Raw genomic sequence first — 22,905 nt, 5'->3', positions numbered from 1 at the left:
ACCTGAGCAGTGAATCCCTTTCACCTCAAAAAGTCTCTCATGATAGGGGCACCTAGGTGGCTCAGTCAGTTAAGTGTCTGACTTCAGCTCAGGTCATGATCTCACAGTTTATGAGATCAAGCCCCTCATCAGGCTCTTTGTTGTCAGCACAGAGCCTACCTCAGATCCTCTGTCCCCCTCTCCCTCTGCCTCTCCCCCGCTCATGTGCACTGTCTCAAAAATAAATATTAAGGAAGAAAAAAAAAAGGAATTCTCCCATGATATCTGTTCTCTTGTGAGCCAAGCCAGAACAAGCACATGGCATAAGGTAAAAAGAACAGAATAAAGTTAACACGTGGTGAAACAAATTGCAGTTGCCTGCAATGATCATTTCTCAATTATTTAGTGAACACCTACTATATGCAAGCTGCTGAGAGGAGGCAGGAAGATTAAGAGGAAAACAAAGACTGGATGGAAACATGATTACCTTCTGTAGAAGATATTTGGCAAAAGAGGCAACTGGGTACACGTTACTCATCATAGTGCAGGGGCCACACGACCACCCCACAGAAGAGTGCAGACAAGATCAATTCATTCTGGCTATGGTGGGCACCGGGCCCAGCGAGCGGGACAGCTGTTACTCAGCCGTCATGATCTCACAATTCCCCTACAGGAACAAGAGTCCTGCTGCAAGGCCTTCTGGATGTTTTTCCCATGAAAAATGGACCATGTGTATTTTATGCAGACTCTCCTGATTTTTCAAGCTTGCTAACCAATTCAAACTTTGTTAAAGCCCTGTGTTGAGCCAGGTACCACCACCTTCTACCTCAGACCTTGGCCTGAGAGTTCTCAGAAGGGGTGAAGACGAGTCCAGAAAGGAGGGCTGAAGCAAATGGGCAGAGCACTACAGTTTCATTCTCTGGATTGGGGGAACTATCATGCAGTCTTTTTCTTTCAATTAGCAATATAATCCTATCTGTGTTTTAGAAAGGTAATTCTGGGGGCAGAGGGGCACTTGACACATGACTTGATATCCTTTGTCGAATGAATGAGACAGAACAGAGAAGTTAAGAAATAGGAGGCCAGTTACCAGGCTCTTCCAGGTGGACGGGAGGATGGGCTGTGTGGTGATGGGCACTGAGGAGGGCACTTGTTGGGATGGGCACTGGGTGTTGTCTGTTAGTGATGGACCACTAAATTCTACTCCCAAAACCAATACTACTCTATGTTAACTAACTTGAATTTGAATAAAATCTTGGAAGACAAAAAAATAGCCTCTTTCAATGATCAAGACAATAATGAGGTTAAATTTAAGGGAAATTAAATTTAAGTTTTAAGGGTTAAATTTAATGTGAGCGAAAACAAAAATGGAAAGAAAGTAATGAATGCAGATGCTATCCTAGAGGCAGAGTGGTGCCTTCGCGGGGAGGTGTCATTAATTATCTTCAGGAAATTTTTCTGGCTTTCCCCTCCCCCCTCCCCCCCCCCCCCCCCCCCCCCCGCTCTGGGAGTGGAAAGTATGGCACTTCCTGGTCTTCTTGGGGTTTTACGTGCCACGTGACTAGTGCTGGCCAATGAGTTGTGAGGGAAAGTGATGACGCGCTTCCAAGCGGGAGCATTTGATCCCCACCCCCAAAAGCTCTTTCCTCCTGGCATCATCCTGGCCATGTTCAAGAGAGTGACGTGGGCACCTAAGTGACTATAATGAGCTAAGAACCCCTGCCAGCTTACAGAGACACAAAAAGAAATAAGTTTTGTTGAGCTAAACAGCTGGGAGTTTAGAGCTACTTGTTACCACGGTATAACCTGATCTAGCCTTACTGATAACATTTGTGTTGCCTCTTGTGTCCAGACTGCCTTAACAAAGTAAAAATAATGTTACTTTATGTCCCATAAGCAAGATCAACCAGTCTGGCAGAAATTCACAAAATATTTGCAAAAACACTTGTACCTGTACGGGGGATATGACCATATTACATTCAGACCTCATTAATTTTCCAGCATCTATTGCTTTTTGTGAATTTTCCAAAGATTTTTCTTGATGGCTCTTTCCTCCAATAGGCTTATCATTAACGTAATTATTTCACTGAAACTACCAGTTTTCTTCTTTTTAACTTAGTACATATAAAAGCTTGGAATGAACTATGTGACTCGAATGGCCAATTTGCACACCAATACAACCTAACCAAATTAGCCATGAGGTATATTAATTATTCTACCAAAGAATTCTGCAGTAGAAATGGGAAAAGAAAATAAAAATGAGAATTAGAATAATATTTATGATGCAATGTGGGTAATTCTTTGCCATCCAATTAAAGTCATTTTGTGGGGCACCTGGGTCAGTCGCTCAGTCGGTTGAACGTCCAACTCTTGATCTCAGCTCAGTTCTTGATGTCAGGGTCATGAATTCAAACCCCACATTAAGCTCCATGCCAGGCCTGAAGCCTATTTCATAAATAAAACAATAAATAAATAAACAAACAAACAAACAAACTTATTTTGTGCCAGATTTATTTTCAGTGAATCTGGAATGGAATTGCAAATCTAACAAGGGTTTGTTTTTAATTCCTATGTTTCAAAATATAAAAATAGATGCAGCTTAAGGAAAGTATTATCAGTTATTGTGCAGGCCAAGCAAACCTAGAATACACATAGTCCTAGACTCATGTCTGAGTTTAGATTTCTTCATCTGCAAAGTGAGAGGAAGTATATGCTAATATGCCATCTCCCCTTCTCAAGAAATATGCAAGAACCAATGGGGTAAGAGCTATGAAGCTTTGAGGCAACCCTGAAGTTGTTGTATAGGAACAAAATTGAATTACCTGCTTAAGGAGTTTGAAGTTCAGCCTAGATAAGGAAGGCTTGTAGTGACATGGGGGAGTTAAAATGAGGAGAACACAGTCAGATGCTTAAAAAGAAATCTCTTGCTATACATCCTAGGATCCACAGCCTTCTAAAGGAATCAGCCACCGTATCTTTGTCACTTAACTTTTTTTAATCTGAACTGACAGATCACTGGAGAATAACTGTAGGGAATAATCCCCACAGTGGCAGAGGGGATGGATTAAATCAACCATGAAAATAAGCACTGGCCCATGTGTCTATAGCCTAAAAGAAATTTGAGTGAACATAGTGCTGTGTTTAAACCAGGCACAGTATCCACTGAATTGCCTGTAATATTTTCCCCTGCAAATGTTCATTTGAAGGGAAAGGCAAATGCTGATGCTTTGAAGGCCAGTGTTACATCTTGCTTTGTCTGATAAGTTTAAAGAAATATGTTATTATCTTATTAGCATAGAAATATAAAATGAGCATACATGAGCATACTTCTCTTTCCCCCATACCCGTACGTTTATGTTTAGTGAATATGGCTTCACTTCTTTCTTATTTTTTTAAAGTTTATTTATTTTGAGAGAGAGAGGGTACACGAGCGGGGAGTGTGGAGGGGCAGAGAGAGAAGGAGAGAAAGGTATCCCAAGCAGGTTCTGCACTGTCAGGGCAGGAGCCCAACTTAGGGCTCGAACCCACGAACTGTGAGATCGTGACCTGAGCCCAAATCAAGAGCCAGACGCCTAACTGACTGAGCCACCCAGGTGCCCCCATATGGCTTTGCTTCTACCCTATCAATGTAAAATTTTCCTTGGGAAAAGCCATGCTCAGTAAATGTTAGCTATAATTTTAAACCTTTTAACCTCCTGTGAAAAGGTGGATTGGCCTTTTGAGAAGGGAGGTCACCAAGGATGCAAATATCTGTGTCTCACGTTTGTGGAGGAAAAATAATGGGGTGGAATGTTACACGAACGCTTCTTTGAGCTGCTTCTTACTCCACCGCAATGAATTTTCTGTCATTAAACTCATATGGTATTAAGAAGGGAAGGTGTCATAGTCAATAATGTGCTGTGAACCTCAAACCTCTCACAGCACAACAAACACAGCCCTGACTCTTCCTGTGTTGGAGAAAGAGCAGAGCCTAGAGAACTGATATCCAGGGAGTCGCATTGTTTTCCACCGGACTCCTCACTAAGCCTCTGCCAAACTCCAGAAGAGAAGGAAACCAGTTATTATGGGAGGGTTAGGATGTGCTGATGAATAAATTTGGCCTCATCTGTTGAACAAATAGATTTCAAATCAAGAACGAATGTGGCCATAGATAGTCTATGAATCCCTGCAGGTTATGGAAAAATCAATCAAGCAAAATCAAGGAACATGTAGAATCTATCCACGGGAATTGAGTCCAAATGCACATTCATATCTTAGGAGTTCTCATTTGATATGCTGTTAATGCCTGAAGAAGACTTAAAAATCTGATGGGAAAAAGCAGGAGGGGGTTATTTAAATCTTTTTCTGAAGGAAGATCTTATTTTTTAAAAGCCTTAGTGTTGATAGAACTGTATTTTTGTCTTTTACTCATGTTGTATACTTATTTGAAGAGCAGGGTATCCACTCCAGGATCCTCAACAGCAGGCAATCCCTCACAGTGATGCTTTTCTAGGACTTGGGAGAGTCCAGCTAGGCTCCAGGTTATCCTAATTAGTCACAGAAAATTCCAGCTCTGGTTTCCCTCTGTACCTTTCAGGAAACTTTTTTGTATTTCTCTTTCCTTTCCCCTTTGTATTTCTTTTTAAGCTTATTTATTTATTTTGAGAGCGACAGAGGCAGCATAAGTGGGGGAGGGGCAGAGAGGGAGAGAGAGAGAATCCCAAGCAGGCTCCACACTGTCAGCTCAGAGCCCCATGCGGGGCTCCAACTCACAAAACTGTGACATCATGACCTGAGCTGAAACTAAGAGTTGGACACTTAACCGTGTGAGCCACACAGGTGCCCCACTCCTTTGTATTTCTTTTTAGACTACTTGGAAGGCTTCGCCTTTAAGAAATCTGTGTCTGTTGGGGTGCCTAGGTGGCTCAGTTTGTTAAGCATCTGACTTCTTCGGTTCAGGTCATGGTCTCTCATGGTTTGTGGGTTTGAGCCCCACATCAGGCTCTGCACTGTCAGATTCTTGGGATTCTCTCTCCTTCTCTCTCTGCACCTCCCCTGCTCGTGCTCTCCCTCTCTCTCAAAAATAAATACACATTAAAAATATATTTCTAAAACCTGCGTATGTTAAGAAATTCATATGCATTGACCCCCCCTTAACACCTATTTCCACTTTTAATCAAAAATGCTTATTACACTCATTTAAACTTCTCTTCAGCAAGAATTAATGAGGTTTCACCACACTTGATAAATTTGATTATAGATGAGTACATGTACTTATTAGAGTGTCAATTAACAGATATATGGATAAAGAAAATGTGATATATATATATATACACACACACACACACACACACACACACACACATACACCATGCAGTATTATTCAGCCATGAGAAATAAGGAAATCTTGCTATTTACAACAACATGGATAGATCTTAAGGGCATTATATTAAGTAAAAAAAAGCCAGACAGAAAGACAAATACTGTATGATTTCTCTTATATATGGAATCTTTAAAAAACCTGAGCTCATAGACGCAGAGACCAGATAGGTGATTGCCAGAGGAGTGAGGTTTGGAGGGGATGAAATGGGTGAAGAGGGTCAGAAAGTACCGGCTTCCAGTTATAAGATATACAAGCCCTGGGAATGTAATGTACAGCATAGTGACTATAGTTAAAATACTATATGTCATATTTTAAAGTTGCTAAGAAAGAAGATCTTAAAAGTTCTCATCTTGAAAGGAAAAAACAATTGTAACTCTATCGGATGATGGATGTTAACTAACATTTGTTGTGATAATCATTTTGCAATATAGACATATCCAAATCATAATGTTGTATACCTAAAACTAGTATGTTATATGTCAATTATATCTCAAGAAGAAAATAATTTTATTGAGCTCAGTTCTTTTAAAGTTTATACATTTTATTTATTTATTTATTTATTTATTTATTTATTTATTTATTTTTTGAGAGAGAGAGAGAAAGAGAGCATGACCAGGGGAAGGGCAGAGAGAGAGGGAGAGAGAAAATCCCAAGCAGACTCTGTGCTGTTAGTGCAGAGCCCAACACAGGGCTGAAACTCATTGACTATGAGATCATGACCTGAGCCAAAATCAAGAGTTGGATGCTTAACTGACTGAGCTACCCAGGCACCCCTAAGCTTATTGTATGTTGAAAATAGTTCATTATTTCCTCCAAAAACCCTGATATATAAATATATAAATCAAATAGACATAATTATACATGCAAATATGTATGTGCATATACATTGTATATAAATGTATTGGGTATATATGTATATAGTGTATATAAACGGTGTGTGTGTATATAAATACATTGTGTACATATACAGTGTGTGTATTTGTATCACATATATGCACATTATATATTTTATATATATGTATTATATTTGTACACTGTATATGTATCTGTATACAGGTACATTGTATATATGTGTATGCACTGTATACCTGTACATTTTTTGTTTACATATAAAATCGTCTCTAAAAATGTCACATTTGACTGCAACAGACAGAGACACCTTTAGGATACTCCTGAATGGCTCCCTCACAGTATTAGTTCCACATATACACATAAGTTTGAGGGAAAAAAAAACCCAAAATGATGGGGTTCCAAGGCCAAATGAGTTTGGTGAGTGCTGGATGAAAAATGCTGATCAGCTTTCTTAAATGCTGAAATTCTATGCTATCAATATTTTAATGCTCACTGTGGGCTTGCAAAAATAGAATACAACCTAGAGTGTCTCCCAAATTATTTGCTCCTGGAACACTCTCTTTTTCATGGGGCTAGCATCTTGTGGAATGAACTTTGGAACATTTCTGACTAGGAGGAACGAATGTCTGTTGTGGACTTTTCAAAAGAAGGTTCATGCCACAGTTGGTATCATCAGTGGAGCCCATGGAAAATTCTATTCTCCCCAGCCTAGGGAGCTCAAGAAGCCCGATATAATTAGTGTCCCAGAATGGATCCAAATATCACTCTCCTGACTCACACCCAAAGAGACAGATTTATAAAACCACGATGTCTGTTTTAATTTACAAAGAGAAATATAGTTGTCAAGGGGACCTGATACAATTGTCCTTTGGCCAACAATTTCTCCACTTATAGAAGGACAAAACCATGAAAATCCTAATCTTGGCAGAATAAGTGTGAATACAGAATTAGGCATGACAATTATTCAAAGATAGTATGGCTGCAAATATCTGCACAATGAGATATTATAGCCGCCACTTGGACCAGAACTGTCATGGCCTCAGAACACCATTCCAACCCCAGAATTGGTTTCTGAAGTGCATTTCTTTCTGTGCTTCCAGTAACAACTAACCTCTCTCTGATGAATAGTTACATTCTATCACTATGTGAAAACTTCCATCACTTCAAGGCCTTCAGTGGAACTAAATTCTAAGCACTATGAGAGCAACAACCATTGCTGTTTTGTTCAATCCTATATCACCAGCATTCTGTTCAGTAATTAATTGGCCAAAGTTTTGGAGCCTAGGGACCTCCTGTCCCTTTAATTTGGCTTGATGTAGATATAGATGATAGATAGATAGATAGATAGATAGACAGATGATATACATTATATAACTAGGTATAAGATTATATATAGATATAGGTGATAATATATGGTGATATTATATATGCTGATATATATATGATATTATATATGCTGATATAGGGGGATATTATATATATGTATATTTACATATATATATGGTATATATATACCATATATATATGGTATATTTATAGATATAAATAGATATATACTTGCCTATATAGAGAGATAGTCAAGGGGACCTGGTATGATTGTGTTTTGACCAAACCATTTAGACAAGATCCATGGAAATTCATATCTTGTCACTCTGAGGGCATTTCTGATTACCTTATTGGGCCTGCTACATAGTGTAATCACCTCTGAGAGTAATTGTTAAGTACTGTGCTGTCGTTCTTAGGAAGTTCTCTGATTCCTGGGCACTGAAGTCCCTTCCCCCTTATAGAGAATAAGAAGCTCCCGGACCCCTGGAGCTGATAACTGACTGGTGTAGGAAGAGGAGAAGAGCTTCAAGACAGAACAGACTCTGAGGTGCAGTTCATGCTTCAGAGCCCCTGGGGAGAGGATGAGACAGAGATAGGGGTGCGGGGTTCACCTGAAGTCTCAGCCCTCCTTTGCTTCTTGCTCTTCCCTATCCTGTTTTCCTCACTCCCTTCCTGATTTCTCCTGGAAGCCCTTCCTTAACAAATCACTGGCACTTGAATCCTTGGCTCAGGTGCTACATCTGGGAAAAATCCAACCCAGGAGACTGACTGCAAAGTTGTTGGGAGGGCTGATGAGAAATGACGAGGAAAGGAAAGGGTCTAGAACGGCGCCTGGCACCTCAGCATTAGCTGTTGTCCTACAAGGTGCAGCCACAATGTTCAAGCTGATTTTCTAAAGACGTTTGTCAGTGCAGCGCATGCATGTGGTTAAAAATCATTTCAGGGGCGCCTGGCTGGCTCAGTCGGTTAAGCGGCCGACTTCGACTCAGGTCATGATCTCGCGGTCCGTGAGTTCGAGTCCCACATCAGGCTCTGTGCTGACCGCTCAGAGCCTGGAGCCTGTTTCAGATTCTGTGTCTCCCTCTCTCTCTGCCCCTCCCCCGTTCATGCTCTGTCTCTCTCTGTCTCAAAAATAAATAAACGTTAAAAAAAAATTTTTTTTTTAAATCATTTCAGTACAGAGGGGTGCTGAAGAAGGTGCGGTTCTCAGCCATACCCCTCCCCACCCTCAGGGTTACTCCCCCAAGGCAATCACATTTAACCATTTCTGGTCTAATGGGTTTATCTCTGTGTTTCTGAATACTTTCCATTTACTTCTGTCTCTTGATTTATTGGCTGGTGGATGCCTCACCTATTTATTTCCTGCTATGGCATATGGGGGTTTAGCTCACTTATAACATCTCCTACTTCCTCTTTCTCCCTTCTCCTGATGGGAATAGAGTGCTAGTTTTAGTTACCTTTGTAACTTTATTGTTTTAAGTTTATTTATTTATTTTGAGAGAAAGAGAGAGAGAGAGGGAGAGAGAGAAAGAGAGCATGAGCAGGGGAGGGGAAGAGAGAGGGAAAGAGGATCCCAAGCAGGCTCTGTGCTATCAGTGCAGAGCCTGACATAGGGCTTGGTCCCACAAGCCACGAGACCATGACCTAAGCCAAAATCAAGAGTTGGATACTTACCTGACTGAGCCACCCAGGCGCCCTAGCTTTGTAACTTTAAATAGCATCTTTGAATCCCCATTTGTTCAGTCACCTATCTGGAGGGATCTCTTGATTCCCCACTAATGCTCTGATTCTCACTTGCCCTCCTCACTCCCACTTCCACGTTGTCAAGGATTTTAGTAGCATTTATGTTCTCATTAAATCTGTCATGCCTTGTTTACAGGCTGTTTCAAAAATTGAAAGTCAGTAAACCCTCTTAACCTTAATATGGCTACCTTATTATTTGCTGAAGAGCCAAGAAGCATGCTGTGACCACATGTCCTTCTAGACTGGATTTTAGTGCCACTCCAAGAAAATATTCAAATAGCTTCTCCTTCCACACTTCACCAAGTGCTCAAAATCATGCCCCATCTCATCGCACAACTGGGTCATGGTGTCTGTTTCTTTTATTGTTTCTTAAAAAACCATAGCTTGTTAGATCATTTGTTTTGTTTTGCCTGAAGTATCTTATTACCCATCTTTTTTTATTGTGAGAAGAAATGTGTACCTTCTTTACAAAGCGGCTACCCTCTTCTAGCTTCTTATTTTTCTACAACACGGAATCTGTTCCACTTCTCTTCTTGGAGCTCAGTGACTTCTTGTGCTAATTTGGAACAACTGCTTCATTTCTTGACTGTGGCTTCCCCAGATAGCTTTTGGTTTTGCTGGAGTTTCTAGTTTCCTTTCTTTTTTTCCCTATTTTCAAATTCTTCCAAGATCTCAAATATCCTCTCACTTCTGTGGAGTCTTCCTTTTTTCTGGAGATAGTTCACCAAAGCCTCGGTGCTTTCTAGAACTTCCAGACACTGTTGTAGTGGAGCTCCCTGGTATTGCTCACCGGCGTGTCACACACTGCTCCCTGGATCCTAAATCTTCCTCTTTCTTGGCTCACTGCCTTATTTTGCTGAAGTACCTATTCAATTTCCCAAGAAAAAGCGTGTGAGGATAAGATGTCTAAGTTTCAGCAAGTTCCAAAATGGGTCTTACTCTGCTCTCGCGGTTGACAGAAAGTTTAGCCAGCAACAGAACCCTTGGCTGGGAATCATCTTCTTCCAGAACTTTGAAGGCATTGCTCCAGTGGTTTTAGCCTATATAGTTTTGCTAACAGGAGGTCTGACACCAGTTTGATTTATGTTGCTTTGTAGATGGCCTCTTATTTGTCTCTGAAATCTTTTAAGTTGTTCAACAATCTTTATCTTTGGTGTTCTGCAATTCCATGGGACAAGTATTGGGATGTAAGCCTCTTTTCTTTCAACTTGGTTGGCACATGGTAGGAAGCTGGAATGACTTCCTAAGGGCTTGGAAGGGTATTAAGAGCTCAGTGTGTTGGGGTGAGATTGGGAACTGACTAGCTTTTTTAGCAAAGAGGACTTTGCTTTGGGGTGCCCACATCCACATTGGACATCCTAATTCTTCCCCAGACAAGTTTTTCAATTTCTTTAGAGGAGAGCCTTCCCCTGATTTTTCCAGAGAGTTTAGGTTGGCCTAGCTGTGGGCCATTCTGCAGGAGGAGATGGAAGGAGATCAGCTGCTCACAGTAGGCTCTCCACAAATCCCACTGGAAATTCCAGCCGGCCTTGCCACCGCTGAGTCCCAGGCCTTTGCGATGGCCCCTGCTGCCGCTTCTCTTTGCTTTACTCTGGGTACTTCTTTGCTTTTCCTCTTCCTTGTTTAATGGGCCGTCTAAAAGCTAACATTGCAGTCTCACACTTAATACTTGGGAAAACACTCCAACAAGAGTGCTCCCCAAAATGTCAACAAATGCAGTAATGGGTGGCAAATTGCCCTCATATCTAAAAGAATGTGCTAAAGATACTGAAAGATTCCCAGGTGTCTGTTTTGTGGTTTTTTTTGTTTTTTGTTTTTTTGTTTTTTTTTTTCCAAATAGCGATTTTGTTTCGGTATGCCTTTGCTGGTGGAAGAACGGATTCGTTTTTCAGAAAAACACATTCTCAAAATTATGGAGATGGAAGAATGAGGTGCTCCAGTTGAAGGCCAAGAGAAGAGCCACCCCCTCCTGTCTGGGATGCTGGGAGCCCCAGGGGCGATGGCCCCTGACCCCCTCCCTGGGTGATGTTTTAGAATGCAGATTTCGTCCTACTCTCTGGAATCCACTTTTCTAACAAGGTCCCCAGGTGATTCTGTCCACAATTTGAGGTAGGCTGCCAGAGTGGGCAAAAACCAGCTTGGTAAAGAAAGAAGTTCCTGTAGTTCAGCAAAACCCAGTAATTTGTAGGGATTTTTCATTGGGAGAATTTTTTTTCTCTTTGTTTTCTCCTGATACCCCAACAGATGCTGAGATCTCTGCCTTACATGCAAGAGAAACAAATGACAGATTAAAGATATTTCTGGAACTATAACCATGGCCACACGTGAGGTGGTTACACATCATAATCTTTGAAGCAGAATGGATCTTGCTTCCTTTTAACACTGTTGCCCAAAATAAAAGCAAATTTCCCCCAAAAGTTCTCACCTTCTGCAGGTTTTTCAGAGTCCTCCGTTCCTGACACACTGTTTTTTCCATCCACTTTGCAAAGCTCCTGTCCACCAGTGCAGGCTGGAAATGCCCTTAACGAGGGAACCAAAGGGTTCCTGATCTGCACACTGGCTTCAGCTACCTTTGATGTTATTTCTTGGGGCACAGGAGGAAGCAGAAATCCAGGTTTACCAACTCAACTTCCTCTGGTTGGGTTGTTCTAGATTCCATTCTTTTTTCTTCTCCTGGGGATTTTAGTGGGCAACACAAGTGAACAATAATTACAGCATTGGGGTGGGGGGAGGGGGTGCCTGGATGGCTCAGTAGGTGAAGTGTCTGACTCTTGGTTTCCCCTCAGCTCATGATCTCATGGTTCATGAGTTTGAGCCCCACATCAGGCTCCACAATGATACTATGGAGCCTGCTTGGGATTCTCTCTCTCTCTCTCTCTCTCTCTCTCTCTCTCTCTCTCTCTCAAAATAAATAGATGATAGATGGATAGATAGATAGATAGATAGATAGATAGACAGATACAGAGTTAGGAAAGCAAAAGCTACATCAGGAAGCATGAGTTTTCTTTTTGGTGGCCCGCAAGCCCAGGGATTTGTAAGACTGAACCGATTTGGGAGTCACTGTTCCCGATTAAGGACAAATCCATCCAGAGAAAGAACTCTTCCTGTCACCAAAAATGCTCTAGAGACAGGGTGTCACAGAGTTCTATGGACAATATAAGCTGTTCCCCTACTCAGATACTTAAAATGTCACCAAGCTGAGCCCAGTATGGCTTCTGCCTGATGTCTAAGTGTAGACGAGATATTCTCTTACCATGATGGCAAACTTGTGACACAAATAAATTGCTGTGTGGCGCGTCCCCACCTCCCTTCTGCTCAGAGTTTTCACTTCCCTTCCTGCAACCCCATGTCTCTGTTCCTTATAACGACCCATGTCTTGCCCTCAAATTAGCATCTTTATCCTCAAACACACATGTACATTTCCTATCAGCAGGCTTTCAAAAATTTTTTGCCTGCAGCAGGACAGAGGTACAACTGTACACGCTTTCCCAGGAGCTGAACGATTCATCACAGAGCAGACACTTCCAAATTAGCTTCTGTAGCCAGGTGCCTGGACCAGCTCTTCTCAAGAGCAAAGCCTCAGAGGGCATCCCTCCCTGTGTGAGTGTGCAGTTACCTTTGTTGCAGCCCTCAGGAGGAAATAGATTGGCCCATCCATACAGCTGATTCTCTTATGTTCAGGGCTTGGAAGACGCACACCTAAGACTGAGCCATCCATAACACTCACTTGCTAGGTAAACTTGGAAAGGTCAAGCTGTGTGAACTTCTGAGCCCAAGTTCAACATGTACAGCATGGCAATGGTATCATCTATCCACGTGGTTGTCTTGAAAAGCTAAGTCATTCATAGTAAATTTAAGTATTTTCCAAACTATGAAGCACTGTCTTATTTTGAACCCAAACTGCATCACTGGTCTCCACCTGCTCACACAGAGTGTCCACCTTCCACTTGGAAGAATACTTTTCTCTGGCATTTCTGGAGGAGTATCTCGCCAGAGCTCAGGAGCAAGCCGGTGGCTCACTTTGATAGCGATCCTGTTGTTCTGCGCTGTCAGACCCGTGCCCATGCGGTGGGCATGGTGTTTTCCTCTCTTGGCCACCTGGCATCCTGCAGTCCTGCCCGTGTCCCTCCCTCTGCTTCGCCAGGCACAACCCTCAGTGGTGGCTGACCTGAGCCCTCAGAGCTGCAAAGCCATGCAGAGTGGAGAAGGCTTGCCTTCCTAGCCTGTGGCATCCCGAGACAGTATAGTTTGGCTCCCAGTGTGTGAATATGGAGAAACAGCAATTATCATTATTATTATTATTATTGTGGTAAAATGCACATAGCATAAAATTTGTCATTTGAACCATTTTAAGGTGTACAATTCAGGGGCTTTAAGTACCTTTGTGATGTCCAACCACCACTATCTACTTCTAGAACTTTTTAAACACCCTACCCAGAAAACCCATACCTGCCAGGAGTTACTCCCCAGCCCCCACCCCCAGCCTCTGCAATCACTAATGTGCTTTCTGTGACTATGGATTCGCCTATTCCGCACATTTCATATAAATGGAATTATACAGTATATAGCCTTTGACATCTGGCTCCTTGCACTTAGCCTCATACATTGCCCTCTTTGTTTTTACTTGGTGCCCTTTCTGTCTGCCTAGGAACAGGCTTGCACCAGGGAATGGGACTAAGGATGCATTTGAATAGCCATTACCATTACGCTTTTCTCAGGATTCTGGGGCACTTTATGTTTTTAAATTTTGTTTAATGTTCATTTATTTTTGAGAGACAGAGACAGAGCACGAGCAGGGGAGGGGCAGAGGGAGAGGGAGACACAGAACCCGAAGCAGGTTCTAGGCTCCAGGATCTGACCTGTCAGCACAGAGCCTGATGCAGGGCTTGAACCCAGGAACCGTGAGATCATGACCTGAGCTGAAGTCAGACGCTTAACCTGCTTAACAGACTGAGCCACCCAGACGCCCCAGGATTCTGGGGAGAAGCCTTCACCCGGCTCCTTCTCCTTGGCCTATATCCTCTATCCTCTGTCAATGTATTGCTATGAGGCTACTCCAGTTCCCAGACAGGCCCAGAGATGTACAAGCAGACTTAGTTTGTCCCCTTTCCCAGCAGGCTGTCAAACCCAAACTGCCAGTGTGCCAGCCATGCCCATATATGCCTGAGCCTGAAAAGTGCAAGGAAATGCTGAAGTTGAGATCCCCCCACAGAGTGATTCGATTAACATGATGTTATACTTTGTGTTAACAAAAGTGAGCACTTCCTCTGATATGCGAGTGCCATTTTGCTTTCTGTGGTCCTACGGTGTTTCAAATACCTTGGAGGTATAAGCCACATCTGTATTTCTCCAGAATCTTTCATGGACTTGCCCTTCATGTGCACATATGCCGGATGCTTTCACTTTTCCATGTCCCTGCCTTGGAAGTAGCCTTAGGTAAATCCCAGCCAATGAAATTCCAATACCTCTAGGGGTGTGTGGCTTTGTTATGTATGTGCTTTCCTGAGGAAACCTCTAACAAAGATTCAAAAGAAGGAAGTTTTTCTAATTTACAGCTGACATATGGAAACCGAACTAATGGAGAAATGAAAGATTCCTGGTTACTCCTTTGTCATATTAAATTATTTATTGGGGAGGTTTTGAGCCACTGGTTTCGCCGCAGTGTTCTCTCTAGGAAATTCAGAGTTGGCTGGAATTTTGTTTGGGGTTTCTTTGTTAAAAGTGTAAGTTTAAGAAAAATGTTAAGTGAATGTAATGTCAATTTCTATGCATCTCTTTTTTTCCTTCATAGCGACTGATATTGTAGTTAAATTTTACATTTACTGTTGGTCTACATAGTGTATAGTAACCAGACAGGGGGGAAACAATCATAAAAGGAGGTAAATACCAGGGAAGAAAGTAAGAATCATTTTTTTAAATTTATTTGTTTACTTTTGAGAGAGAGAGAGACTGAGAGAGAACAAGTGGGGGAGGGGCAGAGAGAGAGAGGGAGACACAGAATCCGAAGCAGGCTCCAGGCTCCTAGCCATCAGCCCAGAGCCTGACGCGGGGCTCCAACTCACGAACCGCGAGATCGTGACCTGGCTGAAGTCGGGACGCTTAACCGACTGCGCCACCCAGGCGCCCCCAGAAAGTAACAATCTTTAATCTTCCATGCATAGGGTCAGAGTTCACACTCAACAATTATCATTTAATCCACAAACATTCTCTATAGTTAAATGTCTTTGAACCTTCCTATCTTGTGTGTGTATCTCAGTACGCTTTATACAATGAGCTGTTTTAGAGGCTCCGGGCTTTACTGCTTTTTTTTTTTCACTTTCGTTTTACACAGTGTTATGTAGGTGGCTTTGCTGTTTAGACCAGCGTTGCATTCTTGTATAAACCCCTCATGCTTTTCTTTGCATCCAGTACACGCCTGGACATAGTTTATTATCCATCATTTTTTGCCTACGGATGCCAAATTAGCTTATGTAAAAACCTCGAAGAGGTTTTGTGGAGGTTAACTTAATGCCTTTCCAGACAAGCTGCAGGTTATGGGAAGGAAAGAGCCAAGCAATGTGAACATAGCAACATAAAGGAACGAAGACACGTTTGGACCCGTGTCTCATTAGTAGGTTAGGGTCTGCTGCACCTCCCCATCTGCCAATATCTGTCTGCCAATATTCCCCGGTCTACCCTGCTTCTAAATGCTGATTTAGATAAATGCTTTTCTAACCAAAATGAAACAGTATGGTATTTAAGTCAACCATGAAAATAGGCGCTGACATGTGTGCCCCCCCACCTGAAAGAAATCAGGACGGGCTTGATTTGAATCGGGCAGGAGGCCAGATGCAATCAGATTCCCCAGATCTGTAACTCTACCAAGAGAGATCAAATCCCACTCCTCCAGGACCTTCCAGATTGCGGAAGATCCTGGGAGGTCAGAATTGAGCTGGGCTCCCAAACTGTCAATAAAATGTGATTTTGTACGATAGGAATGGGCGGGTGGTGAAACCAGACCATTCCCTTAAAGTTCCAGTAAATGGGATGACTGGGTATTTTTTTCTAGAGAGACTTAATTTTTTAGAGCATTTTTGGCTTTGCAGCAAAATTGGGCAGAAGGTTCAGAGAGTTCCCATTGACTGGGTATTTTCCAGCCCTCTTTCATACACACCATCTCTACCTTTGGAGTCCCAGAGCACTGTGGACTCACATGCAAGGCAGGGCACACAATGGACCGAGTGGTTGAACAGACCTAGAGGAATTCAGCAACCCGGTGAAAACTTGCCATCCCAACTGGTCCAATGTGGAAGCTCTACGTGGTGTCTGAGAGCACAGATTAGTATTTGGTGTCCCTGGGAGCCGTCAAACTACCGTTTCACCAATACGTGTGTGCCTGGCTTTAAACGAACCTGATTTTAAAAAAAGAAATAAAAATAAACAAATCCGATTATATATTTATTTTTTTTAACGTTTTTATTTATTTTTGCAACAGAGAGAGACAGAACATGAGCAGGGGAGGGCCAGAGAGAGAGGGAGACACAGAATTGGAAGCAGGCTCCAGGCTCTGAGCTGTCAGCACAGAGCCCGATGCGGGGCTCGAACCCACAGACTGTGAGATCATGACCTGAGCCGAAGTCGGACGCTTAACCGATGAGCTACCCAGGTGCCCCCGATTATATATTTAAAATCTGACTTACACCGGAGGCTAATTGGGAGTGATCTGTCTTTCCATCACTTTCAAAAGATAGGCTCTCCACCCTCTCTGAGCTCTAAAGTCATCCCAAACTTCCCAGAGCCTGTGTACCGGCAGTCCATTCTCCACGTTGTCCTTCAGAAATATCACCTAAGCCAGGCGGTGTCATCTGGGCGTTTCTCACATTCTGTAATATCCTCTCTTCCTTCCTTTCGAGGAATGACCCTCACTCTCTTGAACCGTCCTCGCTCTCCTTCGGCACCCTCTGTGAACACTGTCCTGGCCTCTCTAACCCAAAGAAAACTCCCCGTCCTGATTCTCTGGGTCATTTTGGTCTACCATGAGCAGGACTCTGTAAAATTACCCCCAAACCTGATTGTTTCCTATGAGTTAATCTGATCTCCAATAAATAGATGATGAACTCCGTGAAGGCAGGATTGGCTCCTTGAGTCCTACACATTGGCACAGTACTTGTGCCTAGCTGATGTTCAGTAAGCCTAACGAAATGACTCTGAAATTTACAAAAATAGTCATTGCTTGGTTTTCTTACAAAGTTCTCTAGGTGTCCTCAACATACGAATCAATGTACACAGACTTCCCAAGAACATATTTGTTGTGTGAAGGCAGGTGTGCAATACGGCACTTTATGGAACCACAAGATTTTTTTTTTTAAGGAGCATTTCTTTAAAAATAGGAACTAGTTTAATGTGACAAAGAGGAGTTTTTATTTATTTATTTATTTATTTATTTATTTTAATTCTATTTTTTAAATTTATATCTAAACTAGTTAGCATACAAAGAGGAGTTATTAATGTTGAAAATCTTGACTAATTCTAGGTAGGGGAGAAGCAGGAAGACATTGCAGCCAAGGCCAATGGGTTCAACATCGACCCTTATATTTATTTGTAGGCTAGTTGGAAAGCTTTTAGACTGAGATTCAGGCAAAGAAGGAGGTGAACTTGTCGCAGTAATTTTCTCTAGATCATTCTTTGGCCAACCTGTCTTCCTCCTGCAGAAATCGTTCAGAGCCAGATGGGCATATGAGAACAAATTAACTGCGCTCAGCCTTAAGAAGCTGCGCCCACCAACTCCTACTTTTCAAAGAACAAGGGAATCATGAAAAGATGATATCATTCTCTCAGTCCCTGGCCTGGTTTTGAGGTGATAATGTGTCCAGTAACCACTGCAGAGTTCACAGTAGCCTGCTCTCTAAGCCTTCCAGTTTGGGGGTGGGGGTAAGGGAGCCCTGTCTGTTTGATCAGCAGGCAAAATATTCCCACTCAGGCTTTTATCTCTGCAAAGCTGAGAAGCATGTACCATCTTGAAATTTAAAAAAAAAAAACCAAAACTGTACAAACTTTAAACTAACATGTCTGAAGTAGCGGGTGCCAACGACACCACCGACGGCACTGCTGATCAAAAGGAGGTGACAAACAACTTAGTTTCCGTTGGGTTGAGCATTTGCCGAAAGAAGTAAACGGGTTGAACTTTTACAGTCGAAAGCAACTCTTGAAAGCGTTGAGTGTCTTTCCCAAGCCAGTGCGGGAAGGAAGAGCGAGAGAAGGCAGGGAAACCGTCGGCTCGCACTGCACGGTACCCTGCAAAGTAACGCCGGACGGGTGACCCGCTGGTCCTCCCCAAAGTTTACAATTCCCCTAGGAAGTGACTCTTCCCTCCCGGCGCCCCACAACCCCGGTCCGCACCGGAGCGGTGAGGGCGAGAGAGCAAACTCCGAGCTCGCGCGGAGCAAGCGGTCGGGGACACAGCGGGACGCGGCCGAGTGTGTTTCACCTGCACGTTCCCTTTCTCTCCTTGTAGCTACCTCATCCCTGAACTCCCAGCTCCAGCAGCTCCAGCAGCTCCAGCAGCTCCAGCCGCCGCCGCCGCCGCCGCCCGCCGGCCAGCACCCGCCGCCCGGCCCGCAGGCGCCCCCGCAGCCCCCGCAGCCGCAGCCCCAGCCCGCCCCGCCCCAGCAGCCGCCTCCCGCCTCCCAGCAGCCGCCGGCTCCGCCAGCTCAGCCCCAGCAGCAGCCTCAGCCCCACCCCCACCCCCCGAGCCAGAACCAACCATCTCCGACTCAGCAGAGCGCGAGCTCCCCTCAGAAAGCCAGCCAGTCTCCGGGACATGGCCTTCCGTCGCCGCTCACGCCACCCAATCCTCTGCAGGTATGCTCCCCGCCCCGCCCCGTGAGCTCCGGGGGACTTGTCCTCGGGGTCGCGCCGTACCCCCGCCGCCCCCCCCTCCCCCCAGGCCGAGGGCCGGTCAGACTTAGCACCCAGGTCTGCAGCACCTAATTCGAATTGATCTCCTAGACGTAGGGAAGAGGAAGCAAATAGCAGGCGGCTGGGGATGCATGTAAAGGAAACAAATAGAAGCCCATTGATGTTGCCCTCCAATGGATAAATGTGTTCTGTTTCCTCCTGTGAGAGGCCGGCACTGTAAGTGCACTTGTAGCCTGTAATAATTCCATTTTATGATACTTTCTGAAGGCAGCAAAGATAGCATCCAATTAAAATTATTACCAGCACAGTTTTGTAGCCCCGTGGAGAACTGCATCTCCTGTCCATGAGGCATGGTGGTTATTTCTCTATATTATGAATACAACAGTGTCTTACCTTAAGTACTTTGTGCTCTTTTGTTTCTATTTTTCTAAAGACTCTCTGGGGTTAGGAGGGTAAAGAAATTCAGCCCCTGGTCTGTGTCCCAGATTCCAACCATTCCAACCACGGACTAACAATTTCTCTAAAATTATGCAAACAGCCTCAACAAATCTGCATCTTTATAAAACAATAAAGCTTCTATACATTGACTTTTTTACCTTGAGGCCTAGGGCGTCAAAAATAGATATTCAGGCTAACTACCAGAGCTTATCCTTAATCGACCATCATTCAGGAATACAGAACTTTAAAGTGCAGAAAGCCATTCTTAACTTAGATGCCTCTAAAATAAATTAGCTTCAGAATATAATGACTGTGGTGTCAACACCTCAGATCCAGAAATTAATAGCCCAGGTTTTGACTTACACAGTGATGTTTTCCCCAGTGAGATGACAGATGATTTAGTGCATTGGTGATACAGTGACAAAGTCCAACAAAGTGAGCAGCCCATACACTCATTTCAAATGCCAACTCAACCCCCTCCTTGATTCTGGGGCAGGCGGCCCTCCCCTACCTGAGGACAACAATAGCCATGAGTCCCCAGGTCCTCAACAGCAAAGTATGCAAAGCCACACTAGCTTGACACACAGAGAGGCCAGTGGATTTAGAGTTAGCATTTGAGAACTGATTTTGTTTGTTGTCCCCTAACTTTGTTGCTATGAACTTGAATTCTCAATGGTGGCCCCAAGTTTTCCTGGAAATGAAACCATTTGGGTAAGATGAGTAATTGTGTTTTCCCCGGCACTTGGGTCGTTGTTGCTTGGAAGGTGAACGTTCTTTTGAGTCGGGTTTGAATGTGTATTTTTTTTTTAAATCTTACAAGTGCGAGAACAACATAATGCCTTTGACCTGGGACTGCCATGAACGCAGGCTATAAAAATCTAAAGTGTGCACTTGGCACCTACGGAGAAAATAGGTACAATCAAACTTACAAGATGCATGATTGCAGCCATCCTAATGTTTTTAGCATTTGGAATTCAACTCTATTATTCCAGAGAATGAGTTTAATGCTTTTTAGGAGCAGTTAAATTAGATGGACCTACACACCATATGATTAAACACTTCCTCTATGTGAGGCACCCAAATAGGAGAAATTACCAACAAAAAGAACTTGTGCTGCTCTGAGGGATGAAGTTACTTAGCTCAGTCCCCAGTTGTTGTATCCAGTCCAATGTTCCTTACAGTGGAGTGACACTTTGAGCTCTGTGGACATCAGTCTTTTCTGAACAGTGTCAATATCTTATAAATCTCTATTGGCCACTGAAAGTCAGATGTAGACATTCCATTTGAATGGCTGTTGATAGGACTTGTGGATGAGGTGACCGATCAGCCTCATGGAAATAAATTCCAACAGGAGAACTTCCAGAAGTCATTCAATGGTTTCCTATGAAAATCCAGGGGACCTGTTGCGTTTTGTGTTGTTTTTGCAAGAAATGAAAGCTGAGAGTCACATTTCTTTCTTTACAACCTTGAGAGAATATTCTTTTTTGCTATTAGGGTTTAAAAACATTTTCTTTAATGTGTATTTATTTTTGAGAGAGATGGAGACAGAATGCGTGTGGGTTAGGGACAGAGCAAGAGGGAGACACAGAATCCGAAGCAGGTTCCAGGCTCCAAGCTGTCAGCACAGAGCCCGACACGGGGCTCAAACCCACCAGCTGTGAGATCATGACTTAAGCGGAAGTCAGACGCTCAACCAACTGAGCCACCCAGGCGCCCCTTTCCTATCGGGGTTTTAACTCATAAACTTAACAAATACATTGGTAAGGTAATACTCTTAACTTCTGTAGATCTAATGCATGACCACTGAAGGAATGATATAGTAAAACATTTTAAAATATTGCCGAGTAGATAGAGAACTAATTTTTAAGAAGAAAAAGGTTTTTTTCCCCCTTTACTATAGGCATGTGTAAAGAAAGTGAAGAATTCCATGGTTTTGAAATACTGTTTTCTTTCTACACTAACTGAGGGGTTTTTGAGTTTGTGGAACATGAAATGTTTGAACTTTTTAAAAAGAAAACTTTAAGAGGACCTGCAAAGATATTTAACTCTCAAAGGTAATGATCTTTATGCACCAGAGTAAAGTGTTTTTGTCTGAAGATGATTAAAAGAACAAAGATCAACTAAAATCAGATATGACATTTTAAATTCTATTTTACAAGTCTTTGTTTTATGTGGGCTTTGTCCTTTTACGTTGTTCAAACTCTGCTTGCGAGAGAGCAGTTTAGAACTAGGCAACTTAGGTTGTCAGGGAAAACCAGGAATTCAGAAGGTTTAAAAAACAACTTCGAAGAATAATAATTATTTCTACAAGTGTAGAGAGGCTGTCACATCTTCAGAAAAATATAATAAATGTAAGTGGCTTGTGTCAGTCTAGTTGGGTGAGGTCATTTCTCGAGATGAAAATTAAAAAAAAAAAAAAGCGAAGAGAGCTGGCAGGCTGTATCACTCTAGACTGAAACTCTCCAAATAGTTCTGGTCGAGTTTTGCTCTACTATTGCAATATAAGTTTTCCACCCTTTTACTCAATTCCATGAAGTTGACTGCATTTACAAAACCAGGTTGTTGCTTCAAGACAGATAGGAGTCTAGAGTATTATCACTTCAGAGTACTAATTTTTGGTTGCTCAGGGTTATAGGGGAGCTGGGTGTCTAGCGTGGGCACCAGAGCTGGCCCCTGGAGGGCTGTCTTTGGAATCTCCATGGGCACTTGAGAGCTACCCACCCACAAATTCATTCTCAGGAAGGATGAGGAGAGAATTTATACTTCTCAGGATAAATAAGAAAAGCAGACTTGGGTTTACAAAACACACCTATGAGTTGAATTTAATCCTTAGGTTCCAGGACAAATATCAATCCATTCTTCTTACCTTTGCCCTAACCCATTGGCCCCGGGCTGTGCCAGAAACTGAAACTAGGCATACAGAATGGGTTGGGCAGGAGCAGATCAGAAACATAAATGGAAGCAACTTTGGGGAGGAAAATATAGGGTCTCATCATTCCTAGGTAGAAAAAACAATGTACGGTTTTAATTTCAACATATAATTTTGATCTGGATAAAGACCCTGTAAGCATAAGAATGGTGAAATACCTCCTTTCTGTGACCTTTGAGATGGCTTTTCTGGAGACCGTTCCTTGGGAGTCTGTATTTGCACTAGGGAAATTCTAAACGTTGTGTAAAAGCCCTGATGCGCGCATGCCCTTTCATCAGCGATCTGTAGATAAGCTGGATGTGGTTGGAGCCTCGTCACAGTGCCATGGGAATAGGGGGGCTCCAGGGTTTGAGGTCTTACTCTCGTTCTGACCCTCCTC

At 43.0% G+C, this 22,905-nt stretch overlaps 1 protein-coding gene across 5 annotated transcripts in view; it reads left to right on the top strand.

Annotated features, from left to right (window-relative positions):
* Window positions 1-22,905, top strand: part of POU6F2 (POU class 6 homeobox 2) — a 496,186-nt gene that overhangs the window by 353,249 nt on the left and 120,032 nt on the right. For all 5 annotated transcript variants that reach the window (XM_045052200.1, XM_045052199.1, XM_023250205.2 and 2 more), the window contains one exon: window positions 18,756-19,102. In XM_045052200.1, coding sequence (XP_044908135.1) covers window positions 18,756-19,102 — 347 coding nt within the window. The remainder of the gene's footprint in view (window positions 1-18,755; window positions 19,103-22,905) is intronic.

The sequence above is a fragment of the Felis catus genome, chromosome A2 (assembly GCF_018350175.1).
Source record: "Felis catus isolate Fca126 chromosome A2, F.catus_Fca126_mat1.0, whole genome shotgun sequence".
NCBI lineage: Eukaryota > Metazoa > Chordata > Mammalia > Carnivora > Felidae > Felis > Felis catus.
This window is presented reverse-complemented; position numbering and strand designations above follow the sequence as displayed.